At 43.9% G+C, this 22,358-nt stretch overlaps 1 protein-coding gene across 4 annotated transcripts in view; it reads left to right on the forward strand.

Moving 5' to 3' along the window:
* DLGAP4 (DLG associated protein 4) overlaps nt 1–22,358 on the forward strand; it is a 129,243-nt gene that overhangs the window by 8,356 nt on the left and 98,529 nt on the right. For 2 of the 4 annotated variants that reach the window (XM_044447541.1, XM_044447542.1), the window contains exon 2: nt 13,034–13,242. In XM_044447541.1, the coding sequence (XP_044303476.1) occupies nt 13,034–13,242 (209 nt within the window). Of the gene's footprint in view, nt 1–13,024; nt 13,243–22,358 lie in introns of all 4 variants that reach the window. The other 2 variants (XM_044447539.1, XM_044447540.1) reach the window with 1 other exon arrangement.

The raw sequence follows: 22,358 nt of genomic DNA on the forward strand, positions 1-22,358 counted from the left end.
GAGAGAGAGAGAGAGAGAGAGAGAGAGAGAGAGAGAGAGAGAGAGAGAGAGCGCGCTTGCAAAATAAGGAATACAAATGAAGGAACCTCTGTGCATACACATATGTGTGACAGGGGTTGCCTGTGCTTGCTGTTCTATGAACATCAGCAGACTGTGGTTTGAATCCAGAGATCCTCAGAAAATGACTTGGTATGGGGTTGCCAGTCCTTTAACAATGGACTTACTAGGAGAGTTCATTTCACCCCTTAGGTATATCAAACTTCAATATTTTGACTGTAGGAAAAAGCAATGGAAGGGGCTAGAGCAATGTGCAATGAGGAGAGATTAGAATATTTAGTTTAGAAAAGAAGGCAAGACATGACAGAGGTGTATCGTATAAGGTACAGAGAAAGTGGATAAGATGTTTTTCTCACTCTCTCATAGCATCAGAATCCCAGGTCATCCTATGAAGCTAAAGAGTGGGAGATTCAAAACAAAAGTGCTCAAGAGCACTTTTTCACACAGGGCTTAATTAAATTATGGAATTCACTTCTGCAAGATGTAGCAATCACTAGCAGTAGCTTTAAAGGGAGTTTAGACAAATTGTTGGAGGAGATGGTTTTCAGGAGGCACCATAAAGATGACTGCATGTACTACCTCCGGTATCAGAGGCTGTATGCCTCTCTATACCACTTGATGGAAACCATGGGTGGGAGGATGCTGTTGCCCGCATTCCTTTGTGGTCTTCTCATGGACATCTAGATGGCTACTGAATGGACAGAATGCTGGACCAGGTGGAGCTGGACTCTTCTTATGCCTGACATCTGCAATCCTGTGGTCATCCAGGGCACTGTTGTCATGGGTATATATAATGGACCTAAGCATACATCACTACAATTACTAATAAGGGGTTGTACCCATCTATATACATGGAATGTTTAAAGCAGGGGTGAGAAACCTCAAGCCTGGGGACCAAAGCTAATCCAGCCCACACCCCTTTTTTGTATTTTGGCCCTATCCCTTTTGCCTTCAGCTCTTTCCACCACTGGAATGTGGACCCCAGAAATTTATCCAGGAGTTCCAAATATTGTGAGCCACTTGAATTCCAGAGGAGCAGCAGCACAACTCCAGTTCCCAGGTTTTGATGTTTTGAGTTGTCAACACCTTAAGCTATTCAGACTTGCCTTTAGCAAGATTTTTTTCTTTTACCCTTGATGCTGATCATCATCCAAAGGCATATATGTATATTGTGCCTGGTGTACAGGAAGACTAAGATATAAAAGGTTTGATGGTTACAACCAGACTAGAATTTCACATCTTTGGTTTCGTGCATGTATCAAGAAAAAACACTCACCAGTTCTAGATGCCCTCCATCCTCGCAGCCCAGTGTGAAGCTTCAGATGGACAAAAGCCCTCCCCCACTTTGCTGCCCTCCAAGTGTCCTTTGGAGATGGCATTCAGAGGAAATAGTGATTAGGATTGACAAATGGATTAGTGCTCTCTGGGATTTTCCCTTATTGCATTTTTCAGGTGAAAGCTGCTTTAAAAGAAAGTGAAATGCTGCCCAAAAGCTTTATCTCTCTGACAGTCCAGGTTGTTTAGTTCAGCTTTTTTCAGCCTTCATCTGCGGTGGCAGCTTCAGCACCATTTTTGAAAGAATCAACATGCTTCCTCTTTAAATGACACCAACCAGTTAGGTATCGCATAATGAAACATGGTGAGTGACCTTGAAAGATCACAAAGTCAACCAGAATGGCTGGCTGACAAGATCACTGAGGACACATGTTGCCAAATGCTATATCCTCAGTGTGAATGGATTTTGAGGTGGGTTGGAGAGGGGTTGTGTCCCTTGAGTCAAAGCAACTGGACCAGCTCCTGGGCCTACCTAGCTGGAGTGAGGCAGTGTGATGACTGGCCCTCACTGCCATTGTCACAGTGCGGCAAGACAGGAAGCATCTACTCTGCCGGTTGCCTTGGCAACAGGGTTTTATTCCATTCCTCTTGACAAAAAGTCACCCTCACCAATCCGTTTTTAAATCCATTCACGGTGCCCTTGCAAAAAGTCACAGAAGGAGTGGAGGGGAAATGCTTGCTAAACCTTTTCTAGTCCTCAGGACTAGAATGCATCTGTCACCAGTACTACAATGTATGGGGCTTATTGACTTACTTTCACTTTTTCGAACATTACCCATTTTCGAAAACATGTCCCTAACACTGGTTTCTCCCTCACACAGCCCCCTCCATGTTGCGAATGAACCTCTGGAGGGACTCAAGGCATTGCATGAGCTAACTCCACCGCACAGGTATCAGCCTGGAGCAACAAAATGCTCCAGGCCTTGACCAACATCTGATGGCTATTCAAGGGATTTTATTTATTCACATTGATTTACATTTTACAGCACTCTGTGGTGATGGCAGTGGCTAGAACTAGCCCACTTGTCTCACAGACCCCCACATCTTCATTTGACATGTGGGAAGAATCATGTGTACCCCAAATGAGCACCTCAAATGCAAGATGACATCTTCTGAACTCCTATAAAATTCAGTGACTTGAATGATAAAAGCTTCACCTCGACCCTAGGACTATGGAGCAAATATCCTTAGTCTATGCACAAACTGCCTCCTTTTTTCTGTGTTGGGTTCAAGTCACTAACGTTTTAACTCTCTTAGAACTGCTGTGTATGTGCACAGTTTGAATGGATGCTTTTTAAGCCATACCTAACTGTGGACATAATTGTTTGAACATTTATCATTTCGTTTCATTACCCAAAGCTCTCTGGGTGGTTTGCAACAGTTCCTAAAACAGAACCCTAGTACAATAAAATGCCACATTTGTTTCCAAAATGTAGAATTTAAAAACAATTTTAAAGCAAGCAATGAAAAACAATTTAGCTGCTAAACAATATTTGTTACAGAGTAGACTTGTTAGAAACAACTGACATAAAGTCATTAAATATCTTGGGGTGTCTTTTAATGCCTTAGCATACAGGGATGTCTTAAGATCCTGCTGAAAGAATGCCAGGGTTGACACAGGAGGGCCTCAGTGGAGTGGTCAATCCATAGTCAGGAAGCCACCACTAAGAAGTCCCTCCCTCATTTTGCTGCCATACAAGTGTTCCTTGAAGATGACATTCAGGAGAAGGCCTAAGATATTGATCATAGTGGTTGGATCAATTGCAGCTGGGAGGGGCACTCTGTAAAATATTTAAATCGCAGCCAGTATAAGGCTTTATAGGTTAAAATCAGTAGGTTGAACTGGACTCAGAAGTGCACAGGGAAATGCAAATGGGTCAGAATTATATGACTTATATGTTTAGAACTTCTGGACCCAGATTTTGGTCTAGCTGCCACATTTTGTGCAAGCACCAGTCGCTGAACAGTCTTCAAGGACAGCCACATATACCGTGCATCACAGTAAACTAATTTCGGTATTACTAGAGCATGTCTAGCTAGAAAGGCATAACAGGGACAACAGCTGGAGCTGACAGAATGCATTTCCTGAACCAGAAGCCATCTAAGCTGAAAGAGACAAAGATGGCTCCAGGAAGACCCTCATGCTATCAGCCTGCTCTAAGGGGAATACAGCTCCATCCAAAACAGGCTGAGCATCCCTCATGGGATCAGAGGAACCACTCACAAGCATCATCTCAACCTTATCTGGACTGAGTTGTTAGCCCTCATCCAGACTATTGTCCCAGCCAGACACTGGTTTTACACATCCATAGCCTCGTTCAGTAGGGCTGAACAGGTAAGACAGAGCTGCAAGTCATCAGAATACTGAAGACACTATCGTCCAAAACTCTGGATGATCCCCCTCGGTAATTTCATAGAATCACAGAACAATAGAGTTGGAAGGGTGTAATCAGGCCACTGGGTCCATCCCCCTGCTCAGTGCAGGACTCCAGGTAGAACCATCCCTCTTGCATGCATCAGGTGTGGGAGAGCCCACAACCTCCCTGAGTCATTGGTTCCATCCTCATATTGCTCTTTTAGCCAGGAGGTTTTTTTTCCTGATTTTCAGCCAGAATCTGGCTTCCTGTAACTTGAGCCCATTGATTTGTTTTCTGCACTCTGGCATGACTGAGAAGAGATCCTGGCCCTCCTCTGTGTGACAGCCTTTCAAGTAATTGCAAAGTGTTATCCTATCTCCCCTCAGTCTTCTCTCCTCTGGGCTAAGCATGCCCAATTCTTTCTCCTTACAGCACTTTGTTTCCAGTCTGCTGATCATCTTTGTTGCCATTCTCTGAACCTTTTCCAGTCTGTCTGCATCTTTCTTCAACTGTGGTGCCCATAACTGTATGCAGTACTCAAGATGAAGGCAAGCCGCTGCTGAGTAGAGGGAACTAATACATCACACAGTCTGGAAGTGGTTCTTCTATTAATGCAGCCCAAATTAGCCTTTGCCTTTCTTGCAGCTGCATCACATTATTGACTCATATTCATCTCGTACATCAGTTCCAAAATCCTTCTTGATTGTAGTGTTGTTAAGCCAAGTTTCCTCCATCATACAACTATGTTTTTGGTTTCTTTTTTCTATGTGCAGAATTTTATTTTATTCCTGTTAAATTTCATTCTATTATTTTCAGCCTGGCACTCCAACATGTCAAGTTCACCTTGAATCTTCTTTCTGCCTTCCAGGATATTAGCTATCCCACCCAGTTTTGTGTAATTTGCAGATCTGATCATCATTCCCTGCACATTTTCAATCATTACTGAAAATGTCAAAGAGCACTAGGCCTAGAACTGTACAGTACCCACTTGTTACCTCTCCACACTCCTTGAGTCCAACTCTGTAGGCAACCGTGGATCCACCTGATAGCTGTTCCCTCTAGCACACTTTTACCTAGTTTGATAAACAGAATATCATGCAGCACTTTGAAAAAAAGTCTTTGCTGATGCCAAGATATACTATGCCCACAGCATCCCCACAGTCCATTGGGCGGTTACCCACTCAAAAAATGAAATCAGATTGCTCTAGCAGGATTTGTTCATGACAAATCCATATCAGCTTCGGTAATTACTGCATCCAGACTTGGCTACTTTACAATCTTCTCCAGAATTTTTCCAGTGACAGCTGTATTGTCCATGGTTCCCAAGCTCTCCTCTGCCTACTGACTGGTCTGTGGTTCCCAGGTTCCTTCTTTTTCCCCCTCTGAAGATAGGGACATCATTAGCCCTCATCCAGTCATCTCACACTTAATCTATCCTCCATGGTTTCTCAAAAAAAATACACAGTTGGTCTAAGAGTTCTTCTGCCGCTTCCTTTATTACTCTAGGATGCAGTTCACTGGGTCCTGTTGATCTGAATGCACTCAAATTAATTAGGTGCTCCTTGACTATTTGCCTATCAATTTCAAGCTGCAGTCCTGCCCCCATCAGCTTGTACTTCATCCTTGCCAGGGAGGTCACACAGTCTTTTTTAGAGAGGACTGAGCCAAAGTAGGAAATTCAAGGATCTCACTGAGCAAGTAACATTCACCACCAGCCTACAGTTGTTAGGATCTTTCAGGTCCAGAAGGGATTCTTCAGATGTAATCTCATTGCCTTGTCTTTCAAGCAGCATGGGACCAGCCCCTCTTGCAAAGAGGCATTGATCTCTTCCCTGGCACAGGCATTTTCTCTCTCTGCTGGCTTATATACGCCAGGTGTGGAAAGAATCCAGCATGGAATATATTTGCCACTGTGGTTTATTAAACACTTTCGGTCATGTTCATATACACATGCCTATGCATAGATGAAATGTGTATATGGGCATTTAAATGCTCTGTGCCTGTCCTTAAACTCCCTTTTCTAGCTGACTCCGGAGAAACTCTGTTCTGTGGAAGCTCTCACACTGGAAGGTGGATTTTCCACTCAGTTGCTTCTCCCTTTCTGTTAACGCTCTGCTTGGGTGATCAGGGAATGCTCCTGGCACATTTATGGCAGAGGGCTGCTGTGCAGTGTTCAGAGCTCTTCCCAACCCCAGGCTTTTCTCTCCAGCCACCTCATTATCCTAGGATGGAAATAATAGGTAAATAATAACTTCTTGAGAAACAAGTATTTCCTGAGACAAACAACCCTCCCAGTGCCGAGCCTTCCTAGACATGATTGGTCAGCCAGGTGTGCAGTGTAGCAGAAAATCCATAGCACGGGAATGAGGATTTTAAGAGAACAACATATAGAGTTAAAAGGTTGGTTGCTGTGTTTAGATTCAAAGCCTCTGGCATGTTAGCAAAGCTATTTTTCCTTCTTGCATGATGTGGCTACAAAAACTGAAATGGAATAAAATACCTGAAACAAAGTTCATACCATCTAATATACTTGAACTGACTGGCTTAAATCCAGAGAGGGGGTATAAAGAGGCTTTACTCAGTCCCTCATGCTACAATGCTGTGCTAGCTGTAGACAAGCTGTTGTTACCTCTGCATTACCTTTTCCCAACCGGGAGTTCTGCTCCAAAGCATCCTGAAGACACGAGGCTGGGGAAGACTGCACTAAAATAGAATCATTCAAAATAATTCCTAAGCTTTTGGAGCTTGCTCTGATTTCCAAGGATCTTCTCCCATTTAGCCTGAAGGATGCCAGGCAGCTGGAAAGACTTCCATGCTCCTGCATTTTATCTTCCTTCCAGCATACACAGGCAACCCTGATTACTTGCTTGCAGGGGAAATGTTTCAGGCAGTATCCCTAAAGAAGCACATGACCTCTTGGTATACTAAAGATAGCAAAATGCTGCCATTTGGTGCAGTAAGAGTGACTGAGCCAACTTTGCTTCATCTGTGCTTGCTATTCATCCTAATGTTAAGGTCATGTGCACCTCCATGAGTGTCACCACCAGATCTCACGTCATCTTTCTTTTTCTCCCGAGACTGTTGGCTGGTTATAATAGTGCCTCCTTCAGTCATTCCCCAGGATCCATGCCTGCAGACTGACCCAGGCTACTGATCCTATTTCTGAAGTAGAAGTACATTTGTTGGGTGGGTTTTGAATCCCCATGGGCTTACCTTCCCAATGAGAACGTCTCTGACAGTAAGCAACATTGTGTGGGAGTATGCTGACTGAAATGGTCAAAGAAAAATGGTTGACCCACCAATTAAAATGAGCACATGCCTATTTAAAATGCCATTTCTGGCTAGTCAAAAGTACAGCTGTCATTGCACTTCATTCATAACCTCAGACAAGCTATCCAGGCAAGTTTTTACAATATATATAGTTTTCCAGAGAGAGATGGCTTCGGCGAATGGGGCGGCATAAAAATGTTTTAATAAAAAAATAAAAAAAAGATGAATGCAAATTGAAAATTAATGACTGGGTTCTCATGACAGGGCAACCCATCATGGGTTGCTACTCACAGTGGGTTGTTGTGCCATGCAAGCCCAGACCAGTTCCTGCAGTTGCCCTCAAACAAGCCACACTGACAACCATGTCTTGTTCTTAGGGTTGTGATACCCATTATGGCTTATTGTGTTCGAACCCTGGTGAGCACCCCTATCATGGGTATCAGTGGTCGTCTACTGACTCACTTGCCAAGAGTGACAAAACTGCCTTGCAGCTCTTGCCTAGCATCCCCAGTCACTGCCCAGTGCCAGATGCCCCATGAGTGCTTCTGGGCAGGGCAGGGCAGATTTTGATGTGCGATACATAGCTATACAGAAAAGGGAAATGGGATGTCTCTTTAAGGAGCTTAAATGACTTTTCCTTATATTCTGTTCATAAACCTGAATTCTATCCACCTTGGACTCAAAAGGAATTATATATAAATCCCCTACAGTGAAGTCAGGATTTGTACTGACAGTAGAAAGGCAAGCTTTGGGACCAATTCCAACTGAATGATTCTGTGATTTAGCAATAGCCTATCAGCAGTCATAAGCAGAATAGCAACGAACTACACATTGATAGCCAACCCAACATCTGGCATAGAATAACTAAGATGAAGCAATACAGTTGTGCCCTTGGGAGTTGTTTAAAATAAGAAATTTTAGTGGACACACCTTTTTATATCATAATACTACCAGAGCGAAGGAAGCTATGGGTGGAATACATTCTCTCTTCTGTGCGATATTAAAGATACTGCACATCTGTCCACTGATTGCATTGAATCATCCTGTAACATATTTTGAGAAATCACCCCATATCTGTGTCTGTTTCATATTTATCAGCATTTGTGAGCAAATGCAACAGAGTATGTGCATTAAGAGATGTGTGATGACTAGTCTAATGGAAGTGCGTGTACTCCAGAACACATGATTCGAGGTGAAGCCTGAGTATACATAGCACTACCACAGCTACTCTTTGTTTGCATCATTAGAAGGAAAGTTGGCCAAAAAGATATAAGGTGTAACGCAGGAGGAACGCATAACATTAGCACAGGGATCTCCTTGCCTGTGTGTCACCTCATTTGTGTTGCTACTAGACTCAGTGCTGCAGAACTCATTACAGCAGCCTTGTAAATAAGCCCACCACAGTCACTAGCCTGCTAAAATATCTTACTAGCTGGCTGGGAGCTGATGGAGAGGAGATGGAAAGCATTTCTGGGCTGGGTGTGAAGAACAGGATATCCTTCCTCTGATGGCTTGCTTGGTTTCTGTGCCAGGACCGGAAAAGGGGCAAAGCCAGATTGCTCACCTGTATGCATCCCTGAACCTTTGCTTGCCTGCTATTCCTTCTCACATATGACTAACAGGTTCTTGCTTAAATATAAGGTGGCATTAAAGTATTTCTAAGCACAGCCATTTTCCCAAGCTGGCACCCTCTGCATATATTGGAGTGCAACCTCCATCAAGGGCTAGTGTAGGTTCTGGGTGATGGGAACTGTAGTGTGACACATCTAGAGGGTGTGAGGCTGGGAAGATCTGCTGTAGTAGCATAATTCCTTTCTTTGAAGGCAGAATCTGAGCTGGTGGAGGTCTGTGTGCTATGTGCCATTCCCACCAAGACGGCTTGAGTCTAAACTAAGAATAGCTGCTGAAATAAAAGGTGCTCTTAGGAGATCCTGCTGGGTCTTTCAACCACCCTCTGCCCATACCAGAGACTTCAAGAAACTGAATAAGTTGCTGTTTTCAACCTGCATAGGGTTGATCTAATTTCTATTAGAAGAGCTTTCTGAACTTGATACAGCCATGCCAGCCTTCCATCTCTGCCTTTTCTATCCACTTTCTGGCCTCTTCAAGCACTCAAAAGATATCTGATACTTTTCCAGCTCATTTCTCCATCCCTTTATCTTTTTCCCCCCAAACTGTGGCTAATGAGTAGAGAACCTCAGAGAACAGAGCACCTTGCTAGAAATGGATGGTTGCTGAATGCCATCCTTCCAATAAATATGCTATGGTTTAAATATGTGATTTTGCTATTTCATGTTTTTAAAATCTTTACAGTGCATACAAAATTTTTTACACACACTCATGAACACACATGGACTACTTTTGTGTATGGAGCAGAATCAATTTCATTTAATTTCATTTTCATTGAATTGTTGCTTTTTTGGATTTCTAGCTTAGGACTACAACCCAAAGCACATTTTTTAGAGTAAACCCTTTGAACACAGTAGAATTTATTGTTGAGTAAATCATGCACAAAATTGGGGCACAATACCTTGAATTCTGCCTTTGGCCTGTGGGTTGTGCTTCGAATCCATTCCCTTATTCCACCTTTCTCTGAACTTCCTCTGAATATTGCTGTCTAAGACCACAAGTCTAAAGATGTGTTCTCACTTGTGACTTACTTCTGAGAAAATGTGCCTTGGATCTATTTCTTCAATAACATAACATTTGCTCAGTATCTTTCTTCTAAAACTGATTCTTCAGAGCAGCTTTCACAAAGCATGAAGTCTATTTTAATTCATATCATCATTTTTATCATTAATTTAATGTTTTTTTGTCGTTTTCAATTTTCTTGCATGCTGCCTTTGGGAGGTTTGACCTTAAAGGGGGTTTTCAACTTTTTTAAAAAAAGAAAGAAATAAAATAAGCATGATCAACAATGAAACTGTAAAGAAATACTAGAAAGAGCCAATATGGCTATCTAGCAGTCAAAACGACTAGCCAAACAAGGAAAAGAAAGAAACTCATACACACAGTGGTAGGTTTGCAAGATCACAGAAAGAAAGAGAGAATTTTATCTGCATAACAAATTTGTAAGATAGGTTAAGCAGGAAGAGAGTAATTTGCCCAAGTCACCCGGTTAACTGACACTCTGATCTAGCCTTCCCCAACCTGGGAGACACGAGATATACTGAACTTCAGTCCCATCACCCCCAGACAGCACGGGAGTTGTAGCCCAATGTATCTAGAGGCTACCACATTAGGGCATTTTGATTGCAAAACCACTTTGGTTCGCATGCAGGTCAGTTTATCAGAGAGGTGGGAGAGGAGCTTCAGAATCTGGTTTGTAGCAAATCAAACCATTGGTTCATGCAGCCTATGACCATCGACACTCACTGGCTGGGACTCTCAGGGTTTCCTCACCTCAGACTTTCTGCATGCAAAACAGGTGCTTTGCCACTGAGCTACAGGCTCTGCTGCAACTTCCTCACACCCGTGCTCAGCATGGTCAACTCAGCCGTTCTAGCACATCAGGTCGCCCTCAGACAGTCATGTGATATCCATGCAAGCACAGTAGGAATTTTCTCATAGAAAAACAGTAGGGGCTTATATAATTGAGCTGAATCTGCCCTGCTGCCCAGGCTTCTGATACCTTGTAGGTGATATTCTGACCCATGCAGCTCACTCTGCCAAGGTTTCTGCAAGCCGCAGCGAGTGAAACAGATGTGCATCGTCCACTGGCATGAAGTCACTTTCTTCTGCAGGGAGCGTGTTCTTCCTTGGAAGGAGGGAAGTCCCACTGTGTGCACTCCCATGTGCCTTGCTCCCAAGAACGCATGGCCTGCAGCGTAAGGGGCAGGTCAAAAGGAAACAGCATAAGTGTGTGTATGTTTAACTATGGCCTGTAACTGGCAAAGCTTTAGCTGTGCAGTCAACCTGCCTCATTGGTGAAATGTCACAGGGGATCCTGGTGTTGTCTCCACTTTTACCTTCCTGTGTTTTCCCATCACTTCTTCCTCCTCCACCACCATCAAAGAAATCCATGAAAGATGGAAGGACAGAACAGTGGCAAGACAGTGTTTGATCCACAGCTCCAGGACTATCCATCTAGAAGTAACCTGACTACCTAAAAGTGAAACAAGCCCATCTCCCCCCACCCTGTTAGCATTTCCTTCCCTTCTGTTTCAGGGTCAAAAGAGACACTCCTTCAGCTTGCCATTTAAAGGCCATACCTTTCTCTCCACTCCCCATTTTTACTCTATGGTAGGTGCAGGTGCCAAGGATTTAACCCTTTCCCCCATACCCTGTGTTTATTTTAGAATAAAATTGGGAGGAAAAATAGTTTTGTGCAGATTTTAAGTAGCATTAGCCTTGGCCCCTAAAACATACACTTGTCAGGACAGAGACCTTTCCTCCTCCTGCTGTGCAAAATAACTTGCCCACCAGTGGCATTATCTGAATACATACAAACACAGATGTGCCACATTCACACATTATATGTGGGGGCAAAGGGTTACAAAATGCAGCCTTCCCTCATCACTGCCCTCTGAATGTTTTGGGCTACAACTGGCCATTGGCCCTGCTGGCTGTTGCAGAAGGAACTGAAGTCCAAAACATCTGGAGGGCTTCAGGCCGGGGAAAGTGGCGTCATAATGTGTGCGGCAGCCCCCATGGCAGTTTCTCCACTTCCTTCAAGGCTCCCCTGGCCTCCTGATCTCATCGGGCTTTGCTCTTCCACTGCCACGTTTGTCGGTCATGCAGCAGTGCCTTTTGCCATTCTGAGGGCTGCTTTTCATCTCCTGGCAGGCACTTTTTCCTGTGGTGAAATTAACAAGTTGAGGCAAGGGCAAGCCAAAAGCAAAGAAGGGAAAAGAAACTTCTAATCTCCAGCCAGACGTGACTCCGAGGCAGCCAGCATTAAAGTGCTTTCAGAAGGCTTGTGTCTCCTTCATTAGGAAAGGTCAAAGTCAATCACCCTGGTGGTGATTTGAGGAGAACAAGATGCAGGCATGTTATTAGGGCCCTCTGTCACTGGAGTCTCTGCTTTGTGCCAGCACAGGCAGCATCCACAGTCCCAAGAGGAGCTCTCTCCCGCTGCCGCTCTCTTGTCCCCTGGAGAGGCTGGTGGTGGAACCAGAGGACACCCGTGAGAGGCACACACCAATTTTTTCAACCTACCCCAACCTGGTGTGCTCCAGATGTTTCAGAATGCAACTCCCATCCTTTCCAGCCAGCGTGGCCAGTGCTGGATTATTTTCTACGTACCAGACGTTTAGCCTTGGCTCCATTTCACACAATAAGGCTACTTTCACTCACGCTCAATGTGGTGGTTGGGAAATAGAAAGGAAGTTGATAGAATGGGAAGGAGGGAATTAGCTACTTCAGGCAGCAGATTTGCACAATGAACCAAGGGCATCAAAGCATTATTACTTCACTGGGTTATTATTGTATCCTTACTGCCAAGGATGGGCGTTTTCTGCCATGTGGAGCAAAAGGACGTAGCTAGTTTTGGGTGTTGTGTGCCAAAAGAGAGAGCGCTGCCCCTTCTGCAACTGCTGCTTCAGGGTGGCCAAGACACCTAGAAGTAGTGTCTCCCAAAGGATCCTCCTTCTCGCCTCCTTTACTTTTCCTGTCAGAAAATGGAGGCTTCAGCAACTACTGCTTTAATTGCAGTGCCTTGAGGTGGTGACTCCAGTGGGACAACTTCTTCCTCACCCTTCACCCTCAGGGATTGGGTTTTGGACAGGTAGCCTTGGTAGGAGATGTGGTGGCCTCTTATTCCAAGGCTGACCACCACAGAATTCAAGAAAACATTGCTTTGTTCACAGACAGTTTTGCATTCCTAGGAGAGTGCCTGTTGCTTCTACAGGCTTCTCTGCTAGTGTTATTTTCCTTCATCCTAAATTCAAATACACACAGGAGGCTGGATTAGATGAGTGGAGAGCATTTCTGTAGTTCCTCCAGTTTCTAAGTCCCTCCATTTCGTTCATTTCTGTGAAGTTTTCTGTGTCCTGTTGGTTTTGCAGGTGCCTCAGGGAGACTGGAACAACACATTGACTAGGGACAAAGACAATGAAATCCCATGTCGGCGCATGCGAAGTGGGAGTTATATCAAAGCCATTGGGGATGATGACAGTGAAGACTCAGAAACCAGCCCCAAGCCATCCCCGAAAACTGCAGCTCGGAGACAGAGTTACCTCAAGGCTACTCAGCAATCTCTGGGTGAACAGAGCACCACTCACAGGTAAACTTGTCACTTCTGCTGGGTATAGTAAACATACCTGCATCTTTGACATGACAATAACAGATCAGATAAGGAACAGTATGTCCTATGACCACAGGCTCATTTCCAGGGGCGGAATAATGGGCTGCAGGTAAGATATGAGTAGAAAGCAGATGGACCGGGGGTGGGAAACTCAATGGTGCCCCTAAGGTCAGAAAAACTAGGAAAGGTGTAGAACCAGAACTGACAGATTCACCCTGTCCTAGAGAACCAGCTGCGGAAGGAATGTTATTTTACAGAGGAAATGCCGCAGGACCATGCACAGGATATGGTTGCTTACACATTTCATTGGTTATGTCTAACAAGTTCATGCCCTGAGTTGCTTATATTCTAAAATTTAACCCAAGAAAATCTGCAGAGGAGGGAGGGATACTGAAGAGTAGTAGGGGTAAATGTGAAAGCAAAATATGATTGTTTCAGTCACATGGGCTTATGTATCCTTCCAGGCAGACAGAGCAGGCCTAACCACCTCAGACAGCCATTCAGGAGGGATTAGATAGGATGAAGTGGCTGGTACAGCCCCACCAGTGCAGAGAGTGTCCACCCTGTTGGTCCCATACATGCCTGCAGAAAGCTCCCTGCGCATAAATCTTCCACCTTTCATCTGGGGAGGGGTGGATCAAAGACCACTTTGGATCCAAAGCCACTTTGTTCCCTGTAAAGGGGCCCAGATTCGGACCCTCGTCTGTGCCAGCTAATATGCTGGACTTAACTCCATCCCATAACTTGCAGTGGAAAGGAAATGTAAAAGGAGATCCACCAAGCTCAGAAGCCTGGCAAACCCTGACCCCAGCTCCTGCAAGCCAGTAGAGAGTTGGAAGTAGCAGCAGTTTCACTGTTTCACTCTCCCTCTCCCTCTTTGTCCCCTTCCCTCTTAGGAGTGCTCTGTGAGCTGCAGAGCAGCATGCCTCTGTAATTCCCAATTGCTGGAAAACATAACCAGGAGGGTGTTGTTAGAGCTGGCCCTTTCATTAAGCAGAGTGAGGCAGCCACCTCTGACAGCAGATGCCAGAAGAGGACAGGAGACAGCTGCATGCCCCATGGGCTGCTGTGTACCCCTAACCTAGCCTGCTTCCTTCAGGTGCAGGGGAGGAACTGCCCCATGTCAGTGCTGAAGAACAAATTGACAGCCATCTGGTTAGCTTCTGTACACAGAATGCAAGCAAGGTCTGTCTTTGCTTCAGGCAGCAAAATGTCTCTGGCCACTTCATATCTTGCATGTGGACATCCCATTGAAACATCTGTCAGGATTCTGTGGGACCAGAACACTGAACTAAATTGGTTTTTGGTCTGATTCAACACATATCTTCTTACATGCCTGTTATGGGACATGAATCTATCTATCTATCTATCTATCTATCTATCTATCTATCTATCTATCTCCTACTAGTCTCTTAAACATCTCCTCCATCCAAGCTGTCCCTTGATAATTTCCTCTCTATGAAGGAATAGACTGGCAGGTCACTCTGAGCTCACCTATTCTCCATTTTAGAGCAACAGAACAATAGAAATTGAAAGACCTGAACAGTGCTTCCAGCCTTCATCAACTCTTTGCCCTGCTCATTTGTTCCTGGGGGAAAACAAGTATTGGTTCAAAAGGAACTTGTCTAGACTAAATGCAATAAGCAAGGCTCCAGGAAGGTTGTTGATGGTAAATTAGTCAATAAAGAAAGTCACCTGTCTCCATATTTCTAAAAAATAAAATATTTTTAAAAACATAGACCTAATGCCACCTGCTGGCCATGGAAGGGAGAATTTTGGTTCTGTTTGTAAATAGTTGTGTTCTAAACTCCAGTTCAAGCCACCAGAATAGCACGAAAAGATTCCAGCTCTGCAGGAATCAGTGCTCATAAGCTGGCACTGATGCATGCAGGGTCTGGAAGGATAAATGACCACCCTTAATAAGGCATAGACTAAGGAGCTGTTGCTTCTTTCAACCTTGGAATGGGTGGTATTCAAACACCACCTACGCATGGATAAATATAGGGTTATTTGACTTGCATTTGTTGAAACTTATGCATAACTATATAGTTATAGTAGCATGTTTTCCTATATGCCTGTAATATTTAGGTTTATAATCCACATATAATCACTGCAATTGATACACATAAACTTTATGCCATACAAACTTGTGTTTTGTTCAGTTTTCCTTTTGGTTTTGCTAAAAGTTTTGAAATTCACAATAAGAAGTGTACAAAATAAATAAAAACATGTGAGTACGGGGTGGACACATACACATTATCAAAAAATAAAAATATAACACCAAATAAGATTTGTTATGTGGCATGCATAATATTTGCATATGCTAATTTATGCCCCTGTGGAAATAACATTTGTCATTTAAATAGAAATACAAGTCAGCTTGCCATAATGTGGAAGTCTGTGCCCTCCAGTCTGCCCCTGGCAGGCAACCTCAAGTCCCCTGCTCTCCCTTCTTCGGGTGCTTTAAACTTTCAGCTGGACAGCCCTTCAAAAACAGGACCGTTCTCTGTTAAGGCAACTTCTTTTGATAGTTCAGCTCACACAAGCTAGAATTGGTGGGTTTTGGTGGTTGAAACTTTGGTATTATTAATAATAGGTCATAGTCAGCTAAGATTCAGACTTAACCAGTGGCATTGGCTGTACGAGTATATCCCTTCCTACTGAGTTCTGGGTTGCCAAATGCACTGCCACTGCAGTTCCTTCCCATTTGTAAGATGGGTGCAGCTTTAGATGCTAGCCCCAAAGTAAGGAGGCTTATGGAAGCCTGAGATACATGCAGCACTCTCTCTATGCAGTGAACTGCCCCGCTCTCCTTGCCATGCCCAATGAAGAATTGCCCCTGTACATGTGGAAACTTCTTCTGTCACAGGCACTAATGAGACAGCCCTGGCATTCCTGTGCACACGACAGGACCAGCATGTGCAAAAAGGTGGTTCATTCTCATCACACAGTCTGTTGATTGCTGCCCACAGGTGTACAGAGCCAAAAAGCAGGGTGACCACCAATATGCCACAAAAATATAATAGTTACTGTTATTGAAATAGAAATGCAAGCACTTTCACCTGGGTGGGGAAGCCTGGGAGTAGCTGGGGTGTTTGCTGCCCTGTCTGCTCTCCGGATACTGACTGTGGATGGGCAAGGCCTAGACCCCTGCTGTTCTCCCTTTGCACGTCTCTTCATCTTCAAGCTGTACTTGGCCTGGCAGGTCTTCAATCAGTCAGTGACTTCTAACAGGGGACTGTCCTCTTTAAGGCAGGGCATGTGGCCACCCCACCAAAGAGAATTTTGTCCATTTCAGCTTGCTTTATTATAGTTGTTTTGCTTTCAAACAAAAAAGTGGAAAAAAGAGAGAATGTTGATGATGATTGAACATGGATCACATTGGTGGTATTAGGTCGAACCAGATTAGAATGGCTAGCAGAAGCCTGGGGTGAGGATGGAGGGGTGGTTCTGAATTGCCTAAAAGTAGGTGCTGTGTGACTGAGAGGAGGGCTTGGTCACCCTAGCCATGCAAGAGGGCTTTGTACTTGGAGGCCTCGGAAGTTGCCTTCAGCAGAGTCAGTCAGCTGGGCCAGCTAGCTCAGTCTACTCTAACGCACTAGCTGGCAGCGCTCTCCAGGGCTGCAGACAGAAGTCTCTCCCAGCAGAACATGGAAATGCTCGGGACTGAACCCGGGGCCTTCTGCGTACAAAATATGTGCTGTCTATTGCCGAGCTGCGGCCCTTCACATCAACATTCCAACAAGGACAGCAAGCTTTCTCTTAAATACAGTCTTCTGGAGTCTTGGAAATGTGCTCAGCAAAATGAGTGCAAGGAAGCAAGAGCTCCCCTGCAGCTGCATGCTTCAACTTGACAAGCATAAGCGGCTCCTGCCAGATGTGTAGTCTGACTATGGAGCACTACTGCCACCCAGTGGCTATTTGAGGCATCTTTTTCTGGTTGGTTTGTGTTTGTGTTCTTCCAGTCAGCCTTCCCAGGGGCGTAAAAGGGAGGCAAACTAGAGAAGTTATTAAATGTTTGCACTGAACTTCCACTTTTTAAAAGAAACTCGGATGGAAGGAAGCAGGATATGTGGGGGTGATAATGATTAAACTAGCAACAATAACAAAGGCAGGACATTTAGTACAGGACACTATTCCCTTTAAGGCGTCCTGAAGGGGAAAAAAGCTGATTTGAAATAGCTGTTTGCACTGGGAGATAATGCTCCCTTGGCACCATAAGTTCATTTTACCCTTTATTTATTGTTTTACTGTTTTATTTCATTTCTATACCACCCTATAGCTGAAGCTGTCTGTGCTACATTCCTACAAATTGACTTCAAGTGATAATAGTACAACGGCTTGTCTGTTCCTATTAGGAAGAAGGGATGAATCTTGCTTCAGAGAATTTAACCATGGTGCTGTTTGTTTCTTTAAAATCTATCCAGATGCTTGCTCCCACACAAGAGCAGCAGAACACAGAGAGAGAAATTTCTCAAGATCTTTCCTTTATTTATTTTTTCAGGGGCGGGGTGGAACCCAAATAATAAAAAATTGAAGAGGTCCACATGTGCATGTGGCAGGGGAAGAACTGAAACTCTCATGACAGAAAGAACCAATGTGGCAATGGGACTGGAGTGTTGGGCTGGGGACCACTCCCCATTCAATCGTGAAGTTTACAGGCGACTTTGGGCCGGTCACAGGCACTCAACCTAGCCTACTTCATAGGGCTGTCATGTGAGGCTAAAATGAAGAGAAGGAGGAATATGTAAGCTACCTCGGGTTCCTCGCAGGAAGGAAAAAGGCAGGATATTAATGCAACATAATAATAATTATCACTTAGTATATAGTTGCTTGTGCTTTACCCAAAAAGAGATATGTAGCACTAAAAGAGGGAAAAAAGCAATCACAGATTTGCATGAATTTGCACATGGTAACTTATATGTATAGTTGCAAGTTTAGATAGAATGACTATCATTTAATTAAAAATACAAGCCATTTTTTGGCCCGTTGGGAAGGGTATGTGCTTTCATGAAAAGCATCAGTTTCAGTCTTTGGCATATCCAGGTAGAGCCAGAAATATTCCTGCCTGAAACTCTGAAGGGCCAGTGCTCCTCAGTGTTAAATACCAGGCTAGAAGGATCAAGCATCTACCTTGGTCTAAAACAGCTTCCAACCTTCTTGTCTCACCATAGTACGGAAGACTGCAACCAGGTCACCTTTGTGCCTACTCAGTCAGCTGCCTAACCTGACGTGTGAACTCTTGATGGACAGCTTCAGTGACTCTGCTCTCTCTCCATTCTTTATCTTTAAACCAGCTCTTCCAATAGAGAACTGTCCTCTACAACGTAGAACCCATGGCTCCCCTATTGTGAGCAGCTAATAAGTGTCTGCATGCATGGCACTGAATAGATGCCTGCGGGCCTTGCATAAGTAAGCCAGGTCCTGGAAAAAAGCACACTTTTCTCTACTTACAGAATGAGTTCTTGGGCAATGTGGCAACCCTGCAATACTACTCATGATGCAAAACCTAATCATCAGTCCTTTTTTTGCAACAACAACAAAAAAAAGTGCCAGAACTCATGTCTTGGGGTCACACTTTTACACTAAAAAAGATTTTTTATTCACCAACTTTTTTTGAAATAAAGAACTTATTTACCTTTTGCATGTAGCCAGTCATTCTACACACACATAAACATAATGGTCGTCGCCGGCAGTAAGCACTCAGCGCCTGACCACACAACCGATCCCAAGCCGAGCAGCATCCCAAGCCGAGCAGCACCCTCACAATCAGTGCCGACACAAAAGCAGCCCGCAGGCACTATGTTAATGATTTTTGCTGCCAACCTGCTACGCCCAACAGGGCGATTCACAATCACTTGGAAAAATCCATCAAAAAAAGGTGCTGGAACGCCGTTCTGCTGCATTCTATGACAAAAAAAGCCCTGCTAATCATGGAAGAAGGCCCTAGACCCCTACGACTGTCATGGTTTTTCATTTATCCAAGCTAGGTTATTCACTCTGGTTCATATTCTCTTCTTCCAACTTGAAGAAGCTTCATTTTGAATAGCAAGCAAGCAAACACACAAAAACAATCTTCTAGCCCATGTGGTTATAAACATGTACAAATGTTTCATACATTGCTGTGGGAAGCATATTTACTGCGTCCAGTGGGACTTACTCCCTAGGAAGCATACTTAGACCATAGATCAGGTTGAGCAAGCTGTAGCCTGCATAGCCAATGTGAGGTGTAGTCCAGTGACATCTGGAAGTTACCCATTCCTAGTCTAGACTCTTCTTTATAGATAACCCTCAAAGCCCTTTGTCCATAACTCAGGGTGGGAGATTGAATTCAGCCTTCCTTGGGCCCCAGTGTTCTTGAAATGTTATTGCCTCTTTCCACCAGCCCCAGCCACTCTATTCCTCCTCACTCTTTCTTTCTTTCTTTCTTTCTTTCTTTCTTTCTTTCTTTCTTTCTTTCTTTCCCAGCTTTGAACAGTTTCTTGTGTTCTAAAAGGGTGGGATGCCCTCCTAAGGTTTAGTTATTTGCAAGAAAAGATGCAGGGTGTCTCTACTTGCAGAGTGTAATCAGCTATTTTACAAAGACTTCTGCTTTTTTCAGTGTGGAAGCAAAAATGCATCCCCAGTGGGGGGGTTTTCCTAGGCTTTTGGATTTCTCTGCCCGTCTATACATTCTGTTAAGTAACCACAAGTTGGCACTGTTACACACTATAGTGGATTTGCAACTTCACTGGAGGCTGTTGCTCCAGTATGTTGCAAATTAAAATTTAATACCAGCATTTTCCCCTCTACTAAGAGCCCCCATAAAAGGCTAGAAAACACAGGAGAGGTTCAGGAGGATGACAAGGCTCCACAAACTTCTGTGAGTGAAGAATCATGGGAGCACAATAAATGCCTCATGTGGAGAAGCCCTTAAACTAAAATATGCTGGTATTTTTGGTAATTTGCTCTCATCTCTGTTACTTCCAGCCCCTCTACAACTTCTCCAAAATGGAATTCAATTAGTTCAGTATTCCTGCCACATGAAGCAATTTTTTTGGCAGAGATGTCCATAGATCACAGAATTCTGTGTCAGTTCCTCATTGAGAAGAGCTTGTTATTTCAAGATTTAATATTGGTTATGAGTGCTGTAGCAACAGAGACTGAAGGAAACATCCAGTTGACACCCTAAGCTTGGTGTGTCCCTGATTGTAACAGGTAAACTGATAAATTGAACTGATGAACCTCCAGGTGAAATAGAAAGGGAATATCTGGAATGAATCCCCACACCTGACTTCCCAAGCATCTAATTAGCACTGCTTTTCCTAACAATTACACAGTTTGCTTGGTGGCACGTGGCTGAGCCCATTTCTAGAAAAGTGTATTATGCATGCAGTTCCAGGTGAGGGGGTGGGGGGTGGGGAGGTGTCTAGCATCTATTTGCAGGATGGATCTGATATTATTTATTTACTTCATTTCTATACAGCTCATAGCCAAAGCTCTCTTAACATAGAGAGATGCAGTGGACACAGCAGAACCTTTTCAGATCCTGGGCTTTATACTCCTATGGGTGTGGAGGATTCTTTAGAGGGTCAAGAATGTTACTTAAACTAACATTTCTTCTTGCCCCACACTTCATTTCCACACTTTAAAAGTGTTTCTACATGTTAGAACAAAGGGATAAAAAACACTCTACCAAAACCGGATAAATCCAATGATAACAAAATACTCAGACCATGTGCAGTTTTGCATTTTAAACTCACATAAATCATAAATTCATGATGACTTCAGGAATTAAATGGAGTTTGCTTCTGATGCCCTAATGCTAAACACATTTACTTGGATATAAGTCTGATTTTGTTGTAGAAAATGATCAAAAATAATAAAATAGGTATCTGTAACTATATGCATGCCCATCTGGTCACCCCTGACTATTAAATGTATTTTTAAAAAAAATAAGAAAAAAGAGAGCATGCTGCAGAGAACCACTGTGCCTATCACACTTCTGGCGTGATTAGTGTCCGCCTCTTCCATTGTGGGGCCTTGGACTTTAGCCCTGAGGCCCAGTCCTAGCTGCACAACAGGGATGATATACAGTTGATAAAGTCCATTTCTAGAGATGGCCCTACCTTGCCAGATTGAGGTGCACACAATAAAGTCATACAAAATACATACTTTATCAAAAGTAGGCCACAAAGTGTAGCTACATTACAAAAGAAAGTGTGTACTAAAAGGGCATTGCAGGGAAGGGATTCGACTTGATTGGATTAATACAGAACTTGATTAGGTTCCTCAAATCTCCTCCTCCCCTTCACCTTCCCTTGTCCTGTTAGGCACTGAATAAGAGCAAGAGAAGAGCCCTGCCAGAGCAGATCAGAGACCCCCTCATCCAGCATTCTGTCCACACTGTGGCCGACCAGGTGCCTGTGGGGAAGCCACAAGTAGGACATGAGTCCAATGGTCCATGAAATGATAGTAATGGCAAATAAAAGGAACACAAGACCCAAGGCAGGGTGAAACTGCTATAATTGAGATGTTCTGATGAGAGTGAAAGCATTTTTTTTCTTAAATTTCCAGGGGAATGGCCATGCAATCAGTTCAAGATAAGCCAAGGCAGGTTTATTTTTATTTTATGCATTTTAGGCCCCCTTTCTCCACAAAACGCTTTCATAGCTGAGTTTTATTGATTAATCTTTTAAAGCTCTATTTGCTTCTGCTCTACATCTGTTCTAAAACCAGTAGATGATTTACACTGGGGCAGGTTTGAGATGTTTTGCTTTACATATTAGTTGTATAGGATTGAAGGGTCTGTATCACGGCCAGTGTTTGGGGTAAGCACTGCAGAGCACTTGCCTAGGCCCACATCCTTCCAGAGGGGACACTGGCAATGGCCAGAGCCCCTGGTTGTACTGCTGCTTCTTGCTTCTCCAAAAAAGCAAAAAGTAAGGAGTGCAATGACAGAATTGAGGAGGTTGAGCAGCTTCCTTTGCTCTCTTCCTCTTCCTCACATGCACTTGTGTGTGCGCGCAGAGAGAGAGAGAGCGCTGGTACAGATTGGGCACAGAGGAGGAGGACAAGACTTTGGGGACATAAGTGAAGACAAGGTGAATCTGCTC

Source organism: Varanus komodoensis, unplaced genomic scaffold (genome assembly GCF_004798865.1).
Source record: "Varanus komodoensis strain SLA01 unplaced genomic scaffold, ASM479886v1 scaffold52, whole genome shotgun sequence".
In the NCBI taxonomy this organism is placed as follows: domain Eukaryota; kingdom Metazoa; phylum Chordata; class Lepidosauria; order Squamata; family Varanidae; genus Varanus; species Varanus komodoensis.